At 37.0% G+C, this 10242-nt stretch overlaps 1 protein-coding gene across 2 annotated transcripts; it reads left to right on the plus strand.

Annotated features, from left to right (window-relative positions):
* Positions 1–1413: 1413 nt before the first annotated feature.
* Positions 1414–9915, plus strand: cnga1a (cyclic nucleotide gated channel subunit alpha 1a). Of its 2 annotated transcripts, none has more exons than XM_055041611.1 (9): positions 1414–1554; positions 3577–3681; positions 3817–3873; positions 3971–4021; positions 4111–4242; positions 4331–4435; positions 4630–4736; positions 5412–6022; positions 6116–9915. In XM_055041611.1, the coding sequence occupies exons 2-9, from the start codon at positions 3605–3607 to the stop codon at positions 7175–7177; spliced, it is 2202 nt and encodes a 733-aa protein (XP_054897586.1). In that variant the 5' UTR covers positions 1414–1554; positions 3577–3604; the 3' UTR covers positions 7178–9915. The 2 variants fall into 2 exon arrangements, with proteins under 2 accessions (XP_054897586.1, XP_054897587.1); XM_055041612.1 differs by having other exon boundaries at positions 3820–3873.
* The last annotated feature ends 327 nt before the right edge of the window (positions 9916–10242 follow it).

Below are 10242 nucleotides of genomic sequence, written 5' to 3' on the forward strand. Positions count from 1 at the left end.
ATAAAAAGTTACACAAGCAGCAAACATGACCACCATCTGGAGAGGATTGGAGGCACAAGACTGAAATTTACAAGGCATGAAAAGCAGTTAGACTGTGTGCTTCGATCCACTTCAGTGACCAGAAATGCTGAGCCTCAGCTGATACAATAAAAACCCTTCATTACACACTCTACACGGGATAAAGGATGTTCCAAATGAGATTCCAGCTTACCAAGACATCTACGAACTACATGGGAGATGCAGTTTGGAGAGACGGGCTCTGTGTTTCCATTTATGGTTTTTGGTCAAAAGTAAGCAAAAACTTGTCAAAATGCTTAGTATTCAAGGACAAGTACAAGTACACAGTCAAGGGTGTTCCTTACTTTTCTTTTTTGGGGACATCACAAAAGTAGATTAGGGAATAAGTAGATGTCACACCTTTCTTGCGTTGCAAAAAAAAAAAAAAATGCTGAAGAACTGAAAAAAAAATTCACTGAAAATTTATTTTTTTTGTAAACTTTTGTCAGATGTTGGTATGGAGAGAATGTCTGATTTTAGGAAAAACCAGCAGAAGAAATTTAAATTGGTTTGGTCTCCAATGACAAGGAAGTTATCACAGGATCGAGTCCCTGCCTGTCAACATTTGTCACGTGTTTTTCTTCCTTCTCTCACAACCCACTTTCCTTTCTGACTACTGTAAAGAGAAGGCCATGAGAGCCACATAATTTTTCTAAAAAAAAATCAACAAAAACAAACATGAAATATTTTGAAATTACTCTGTGTGAAAGTACTACGGAAATAAATTTGACCTCCTTCATCTATGATAATTTGCAACCCTAAAATCTCGATCTGTGTTAAACTGTAAGAGACATAAAGTTCAAATAAGCACTTCAGTTTTCTGATTTAAATACAACATTTACTGAGAATACGCTGCAAGAATCAGACTTGCCAACAGGGTGAGCCACTCTACCACAGGAAGGCCACAATGTACTCCCAGCTTTCTGCGCTGCCAGAGGTCAGCTTCAACTTTACTGCACCATTCTTATGCATTTAACGGGGGCAGATCTATCTGATCTGAAATCTGCTCTGTTCTGCTGGTGCTGGTCTAATAGGATCAGGATAGGATATGTCTGAGAATGCTGACCAAGCAGCAGGGGTGTGTGTGTGTGTGTGTATCCGTGTGTGAGTTCACTGCAAGACTAAATCCTTTGCTATTTCACAAATGGCAGGAAGATTACTGATATTTGCAAATTATAAAAATGAGAACTTGACTGACACAGAAATAGCTTAGGAATCATCCAATCATCTAAATTAATTTTCTTAAAGCTTGACTGACAAGTGAACAAACTGAGATGGTGCCTTTCCTTTTCTCAGCTAAATCTAATCCCCAAATCCTTGTGAGGGTCACTCAGACTCATTGACACTCATTCAGTCTTTCAAACTCAGAGGTATCAGTTTTTATCTATGTCTTGACACTAGTAATAGTATTATTACATGACAAAAAATTTTTTTAGTTAAAAGGAAGTTACAAAAGGATTAAGAGAAATGGACTTAATAAATTGAGGAGTGGGAAAGGTAAGATCAGCTATATTTGACTACATGCTAAATTATTGTGGGCTACATTAAATGAAATATTTTAATACTATGAATCTACGCTACACTGGCACAAAATCAATGATTAGTCTTTTCTGTTTTGTTTAACGTTATTTTTTGTGGCCAAACACAAAATTGAGTCAGACAATATTGAAGATATTCATGACCAGAATCACGACCAATTTATCATCACAACCATTGAAAAAGAGTAAAATGATGCAGACAAAACAATAAACATGCAAATCCTCTGTTTTGTTTGGGGTATTATTTATGAGTACAGATGTAATCTTGTAATTTGAAGTTCTCTGCCGCATAAGTTTGTGAAAGAAACCCATCGTGCTGTTTTGTGCTACCTAATAAAATGTGTCATTAAAAATCCAACAGCAAAACAAAATACAGAGAAGCGTTTGACTGATAAGTCTCCGTGGTTTAAATTACTTTTAGAGAAATCTGAAAACCTGTCAGTCAAAGCTTTTAGGATAGAAGAATGCTTTATTTTGGTAACCTGATTTCCAAACTCATGAATTTATAATTGCAGGGTTATGGAAAAAAATTATGAATGTGGTACAATTGCATCATTTTTCTTCAAACTCCTGGTTGGTGTTCCCATTGTTTGATTGTATTTCACAAATTGCTCGTTTGAAGTACAATACTAAAACAGCAATTAAATTAAAGCCTCTTGAGGATTTTCACATTTTGTTATGTTACAACTGAAAATCTTAATGTACCTCGGGTTTCTAGAAAGCATATTTTCTTCTATGCACTCAACACTGGGTTGAGACTCCTTTTATGAATTACTGCATGAGCAGCGTGGTATGAAGGTGATCCAACTGTGGTTCTGCTGAGATGTAATGGAGGTCCAGAGCTGATAGTTCTGATAGTTGTTTGCAGATCTACCAAACAATGCCAGATCTGCATTGTTTGGTCAGGTGTTGTCTCTCATCTTCCTCTTGAAAAAGTTCCAGATCTGGCCACTCTGCTGGTCATTCACTAGATTTTGATATATCTGGTATGGTAGGCAGGTCCTTCTGGAAAATGAAATCAAAATTTCAATGAAGCTTGACATCAGAAGTACTCTTACTAAAGTACTCTATCTAACATTTCCTGGCTGCACTGGTTACGTGTGAACCAATGTGGGCCAACACCAGGTGATGACATAAAATCCCAAATCATGAATGATTTTGGAAACTTCCCACTGGACTTCAAGCAACATGGATTCTGTGCCTCTCCTCTTCCTGCAGACTCTGGGATCTTGATTTCCAGACAGAAATTCTAATTTTCAACCCCCCAAAAATAGACACATGAAAGGCAGATATTTATTAGATAAGCTGTTGATCTATACAACTCCTCCTGAACCCTGTGCTGCTCCATTTTATAAAGTGTTGTGAAAACACGTTAATGCATAAGGTTAAAATTTGAAAAAAAACAAAAAAACTTTGCATATATATATATATATATATATATATATATATATATATATATATATATATATATATATATATATATATATATATATATATATATATATATATATATATATATATATATATATATATATATATATATATATATATATATATATATTTTTTTTTTTGGAATGATGTTTAGTCAAAGCTTTGAGAGAAGCTATAAGCAAACATTGAAATTAATGTAGTATTTATTAAAAGTAGATATAAGTATTATTTATCAGTCTACAGAGAGTGACCTTTATTCTCCCTCAGTTTTCCTTTAAGAACTTGCAGTTGTTTAATTTGCTCTTTCCTCCGCCACTGGCGTAAATGTAAGACATACCATTTTGGATCCCTTCATCTTGAGTGTGTAATCTCAAATCCAACACTTTCTGGGGAGTGTTACATTTTCACCCTGTTTCAGTTTCAAGCCATGTAGAACAACTGTGAGGCTTTTCTTACTCTAACATTCAAAAGTCCATTAGCCAGTATTAACACGATAAGTTTCAATTAAGTCATCTTTAATCAATGTCTGTCTTTTGTTTGATCTCTGCAGGACAGATCAAATATTTGCTACAATAACCATGTCCACCAATGCAATGTCAGGTCACACAGCTTGCAAACTTACCACAGACAGTGAAGAACAAAGTGAGGATGACATGTGAGTCATGTTTAAATACTTTACAATTCAAAGGGAAACCTTTGTTGAGTCAAATGCAGAAATTATAAGAATGAAATAAGACAACAGATTTTTTCAATAATTCACTTTATGTGTAACATGCTGTGTTTCTTTCAGAAGTGCACCTCAATCAAATTGTCTGACCAACGTGAATAACAGCAACAACAATGAAGAGTAGGTACAGTTTGAAGTTTTGAAAATATATGGAAGTCTTTCACTTTTCTTTGATTAGCCATGTGGGCTAAGTTAAATGTCTTATTTTTTTCACCAGGGAAAAAAAGAAAAAGAAAAAGGAGAAGAAAGACAAGAAGGAGAAGAAAGAGTAATTATTTTACATCAGAAAGTCTTGAGAAATGTCACAAACCTTTAAGGAAATTTCATGGTCTTTGTCCATTGCACTGAATCTTGCAGAAAAAAGAAAAAGGAGAAGGAAGAAAAAGAAGCAAGAGAAAAGGAACAAGAAAGAGAAAAAGAGAAAGAAAAGGAGAAAGAAAAAGAAAAAGAAAAGGAAAAGGCAAAGGCAAAGGAAAAGGACAAAGACAAGTAGGTTCATAATTTGGAAGAATATCTGGAAATAATTGCTCTGTTCGTTCAGGTGGATGATTTCTTCTTTCATTCTGCTTGTTCACAGGCCCAAGGAAATATTCGTTATTAATCCTGCAGGGAATTTGTATTACAACTGGCTTTTCATCATTGCAATGCCAGTCATGTATAATTGGACGATGATAATAGCCAGGTAAATTAGCTAATTAGCTAATCTGTTGCTACGTTTTCCTTTCTATCTAATTTTTGCATGAAATGAGGCCAAGTCAGCTCAAGGTTGTTTTTCACATTCTAGATTTAGCTACAATTTAGAGCAGTCAAGAATGTCACAATCTCTGTTCTGCTTGACGTTAAGGGGATAAACAATTTATTACTATTTTCCAACAGGGCATGCTTTGAGGAGCTGCAACAGGACTACCTTCTCTATTGGGTTTTGTTGGACTACAGCTCTGATCTAATTTACCTGATGGACATGTTCGTCAGAACCAGAACAGGTGAAAACAAACTTGAGATTTCTCATCTGCCAAAAACATCCCCAAATTAGAAAAAAGAGTTTGTCAAAACATTTTAAAATGTCACATTTAAAATAATAAAGACAATGTGTTCTATGTTGAGTATAAAGGCATCCTCTTCCTTCATTGTTCGTCCATCCACTGTCTATACTTGCTTTTCTTTCTACGGTGGCTGGTGCCTTTCTCCAGCAGTCAATTTATGGGAGGTGGGGCACATTGCTTGGTGGCTGCAGGTTAACCTCAACTCCTTGTTGTCTTGTTTCATTTAGAAAACACACACAGGGAGAAGCCACCCAAGTCCCAATTTGGAGTCTTCTATAAAAAAGCTCCTGTCTTGTATTGTTCTGTATTGTCAAGATGTCCAGAGTTTATCCTGTTAACTACCAGAATAGGCTTATTGTGAAGATGAACACAATTAATCTGGTAGAGACAGCAGATGGATAAAGAAGGGAACATAGTACTGTCTTCATGTATCCTGGACGCAAACTGTTTAAACCTGAGGTTGGCACTACACAGTGCTAGTTGCAAACTCATCTACTGTGCTGTAAAACAAGAGAAGCGTATTTACACTATTTGTAACCAAAATATGTATTTGATGTACATAAACTTTACAAATAAAACTGAATCTGCTTGTTTATTGCATCTCCTTCTTTGCAGGGTATCTTGAGCAAGGCCTGATGGTGAAAGATATGAAGTTGCTTCGAGATAACTACGTTAATAGCTTCCAGTTTCGCCTCGATGTTCTCTCCATGCTGCCGACAGACCTACTTTATTTCGTCTTTGGCCTTCACTACCCCGAGATCCGTATAAACAAGCTGCTGAGAATTGGCCGAATGATGGAGTTCTTCACAAGGACGGAGACTAAAACCAATTATCCAAACATCTTCCGCATTGGGAACCTAATTATGTACATTCTCATTATCATCCACTGGAATGCATGCTTCTACTTTTCATTCTCTAAGTTGATTGGTTTTGGTGCTGATGACTGGGTCTACCCAGCTCTCGATGATCCAGAGGAGCCTGAGTTTGGGCAGCCGATGAGAAAATATGCCTTCAGCCTTTATTGGTCCACACTGACTCTGACCACCATTGGTGAAACTCCACCACCTGCTCTTGACTCAGAGTTTCTCTTTCATGTGGTCGACTTCTTAGTTGGAGTATTGATCTTTGCTACCATTGTGGGAAACATTGCCACCATGATTTCCAACATGAATGCTGCACAGGCCCAGTTTCAGGCCCGTATTGACAACATCAAACAATACATGCAGGTGAATATCATGCTGAAGTCTGAATGAAAAGCTTTGATTATAAAATTATCTGAAGGAATATTAACAGTATGCTGTTTTTTTTTCTATTCATAGGTTCGAAAAGTCAGCAAAGAACTTGAGCTAAGAGTTATTAAGTGGTTTGACTACCTGTGGAATAACGGCAAGGCGCAGAATGAGAGGGAGGTGCTGAGATATCTTCCTGACAAGCTACGAGCGGAAATAGCCATCCAAGTTCACATGGACACCTTGAAGAAAGTTCGAATTTTTGCGGACTGTGAGGCAGGCCTCCTGATCCAACTCGTGCTCAAACTCCGTCCGCAAGTCTTTAGTCCAGGAGACTACATTTGCAAAAAGGGTGACATTGGTCGTGAGATGTACATCATAAAAGATGGAAAACTAGCAGTTGTTGCTGATGATGGAGTCACACAGTTTGTAGTGCTGGGAAGTGGTAGCTATTTTGGTGAAATTAGCATCCTTAATATTAAAGGCAGTAAAGCAGGCAACAGGCGGACTGCTAACATTAGAAGCATTGGCTACTCTGACCTCTTTTGTCTTTCCAAAGATGACCTGATGGAGTCACTGATCGAATATCCAGATGCCAAAGCCATGCTAGAGGACAAAGGCCGGCAGATCCTTTTGAAAGATGGTCTCATAGACTTGGACCCCGCCAACATTAAGCCTGAAGCTAAGGAGCTGGAGGAGAAAGTCTCCAAACTGTACAGCACAATGGAGCTGATGCAGGTGAAGCTTAAGAAGATTTTGGGAAATTACAAACATACGGGCAAAGCCCTGAGACGGAGGATTACAGATCTGGAGCGCCTGAGTGGAGAAGAGGTGGAAGAAGAAGAGGAGGAGGAAGATGAAGGAAAAAAAGAGGCTAAAGAGAAAGAAGCAGAAAAAGAAACTGATGAAAAGGTTCTGGAGGAAAAAGGAGAAAAAACAGAAGAGGAGAAAGAAGCTGATGAAAAAGACATGGAGGAAACAGAAGAGAAAACAGAAGAGAAAGGAGTTGGTGAAAAAGTTGAGGACGAAGGAGGAGAAAAAACAGAAGAAGACAAAAGTGAGGTAACAAAAACAGATCAGGATAAAGGGGGAGAAGGAAAAGCTGATGAAGTAAAAGGTGGAGAAGCAAAAGAGGACAAGAAAGAAGAGTAAAAGATAAAACAAACATTTGGTGTCTGCAAGAGTATTTTTGAAAGGATCGCTGTCACTCAACCTGTCAGGCTTTCTGGCCAACTCAGAAGGGTTGATCAGAAAAGACAATTGCTAAAATATCAACTCAGACATGTCCGTAAAACTAGTTATTTTACAAAACTATATTTCGTCCAACTGTTCAGTTGGTTGTCATTTGTTTTTCAATTTCTAAAGACTTCATGTACACTGAGTCTGGAAAGACCTTCTGCTATTTATAAGTGCTGTGAGTATAAGTGTTGTTGGACCAGAAGAATATGAATCATGCCTCAACTGTTGCACGTAAGGAACACCCACCTGTGTTTGATGGGAGTGAAACTGTATTTTAATGAGATAAAAGGGCTGCATTTGCATTAAATTATTTGACAAACATTTTATCAAAAGCACTTTACGGCTTAGGAAAAACCACTTAAGTTCAGAGCCGACAAAAATGTGTTGAAAGTCAAAAGTCAAAGTCAGTACCTGCATAGAAATCCGAGTGAATTGAAGTTTAGGTATGTTTAAATGTTCCCTCAACATATTTCTGCTCTGATGGCAACTGGTAGCTTTTCTCACCTAAATAAAACCACAAGCAACAAAGATCTGTGCTAAAAGTATTGGGTGGGGACGTTCAGCACGGCAGTAGTAGTTGACAGTGTTAAGAGAAACACAACGTGAGACTGCTTTATGATAGCTGTGGGAAATGATGGCAGCTAAAGAGGACACAAATGTCCATTACTACTTCCAGTCTGGCAGCCACTGTCTCCCAGTTGACTGCAACAAGTGATGCAATAGGATGTGTTCTTTTTTTATGTCTAAATGAAAACCACATCTAACAGGTTTAATTCTGCACCACCTCTAGCATAAGAGCTTTCTTTGAGGAGTGAAGATTTTTGATTTCTCCACTTTTAATTAGCCTTTTTGTCTCTAATAAGAGTCATTTATTGTTTGAAATATGTTTCAAACAATAACTGCATATCGCTGCATGTTCCAGCATGACATTTGTCGGCTGAGACTCTGCTCATGTATGTGACACATGGGTACACACAGAGCACGTTGAGAAAGCCAGAAGCAACTACTACCATTCAGATCAGCTGGAACAAAAAAAAAGAAGCTCAGGAAATCAACACAGAATAATATTTAAAAAAAAAAAGATATAATTTAGCAGATGCCTTAAGTTTAAGTAAACTAGTTCAAAATGTCATACTGATGTTTTTAAAAGGCCTAAATACAAAGGCTTACAGGAGATAAGCAGTCTTATTAATTAAATAGCAGATATAATGGTGTAGGATTTAGGTGAGCTTAGATGACAGGGAACGTGGAACAGCTGTGGAGAAAGGCAAAACAGGAAGTATGACAGAAGGTGAAAAATAAGCACAGGTACTATTATCTGCTGTCGAGTAGTATAGACCACAATGCACAAAGAACAGACTACAAGAAATAACTTAACAGGTTTCATAGAGAAATTAACTAATATGGGCATATTGTAATGAATAACAGGGAATTAATTGAATATGGCAACAGCATGAATGCATAATTAAAACCGAATCCAAGAATGATTAATGATTAATTTCGCTAACAAATTAATATTGCTACAAAAATTATCCTCCCTCACCCATCAATAGGAAATGAGACAAACACTGAATATCTGTGCTAGGTAGTAGTTTTCTTCCAAATGGTTAAAATGTGGCGGGTTTTTTTCCAGTCAATTTAAGTCTAATTGATATATATCAGCTCTAGGATATTTTCCAGAACATACAGATATAAACATTGCTATTTTTACATTTTCTCAAACATTTTTGTCACAATTCATAAATGCACCACAAGTGTACATCAACACATCTCCTGTGAAATCAGTTATTCATAAGCTGTCCAGAAAACCTGCAGGAACATGTGTCATACATCGAAGGTCCCTGCTCTCTGATGCATGTGCAAACAGGAATCTGTTGACAACGTCTGCATCTAATTATGTGATTATTATCTGACACTCATGTGAGAACTGTTGTCTGTTATAAACACGGCTTGTACTGACAACCAGAGACTGTGCACAAAATGCACCACAACACTAAAACTAATAAAAAAATATTTAAAATAACAATTTTATTTGAAACATTCAGCATCAGTCATATAGTTGATTATTTTTTCAAGTTAAAAATGCTGACGAATTGGAGTGAAAAGAGAAAAAAATTGTGTTTACCCAGTGATTATTATAGCAGCACTTTATCTTTTCCCAATGTGGTAATATTGAATGTGAACATTTTCCATATCAGGTAGGCGGATCCTTCCTCCAGCATAATAATTTCAAAAACTGCTTAAAATCTTAGACAATATGAAAACCCACCAGCACTTTATTTTCTGAAGAAGCTTGAACTGAACTTAAACTGAGCATCACAATGGGGAAAAATGGGATCCAGGTGAGTTTAAGTGAAGCATGATTGTTGGTGAGTGAATTGTCAAATTCAGTGATTTACAATGATTTTTTGTTTTTTTTAATGATCCTTGCAGTTACAAAGAAGGATCTGAAAAGAGGTCCAACCAGCAAAGTATACCAACCAATGTGATTGATGAATGTAATATTTTGTAAATGTCACTTTTCTTTTTACTTTTAATTTAACCAAATTACTCTAGTTCATTGTGTGAGCTACTTCGTGCATGCATGTATGTTTATGTATGTTAATGTCCAACTCCTTTAAATCTTCTCATCTAAGGTTTAATAAAAAGCTACAAAATCAAAACTTATAAATCCTCTACACTCAGATATTTTCTACATTTCATTCAACACTATAGGATTAGTCTCATATTTAAGGAAAAATAATGGTACACACTTATTTACACTCTCCAACATCCATGTGAACCATAAGCAGATGATCAATTGTTCTTCGTGTCTCTCGCCAATAAAGGCTCCATCACACACACACACACACACACCCACCCCCCCCACACACACACACACACACACACACCCACACACACACCCCCACACCACCCCCCCACACACACACCCCCACACACACACACACACACACCCCCACACACACACACACACACAC

The sequence above is a fragment of the Poeciliopsis prolifica genome, unplaced genomic scaffold (genome assembly GCF_027474105.1).
Source record: "Poeciliopsis prolifica strain line A6 unplaced genomic scaffold, Auburn_PproV2 SCAFFOLD016, whole genome shotgun sequence".
NCBI lineage: Eukaryota > Metazoa > Chordata > Actinopteri > Cyprinodontiformes > Poeciliidae > Poeciliopsis > Poeciliopsis prolifica.

Coding starts and splice junctions, on each gene's coding strand:
- cnga1a (XM_055041611.1), top strand. CDS start 3,605: ATGTCCACCAATGCAATGTCAGGTCACACAGCTTGCAAACTTACCACA. Junction 4,022..4,110: donor GACAAGAAGGAGAAGAAAGA/GTAATTATTTTA, acceptor TGAATCTTGCAG/AAAAAAGAAAAAGGAGAAGG. Junction 4,436..4,629: donor TGGACGATGATAATAGCCAG/GTAAATTAGCTA, acceptor ATTTTCCAACAG/GGCATGCTTTGAGGAGCTGC.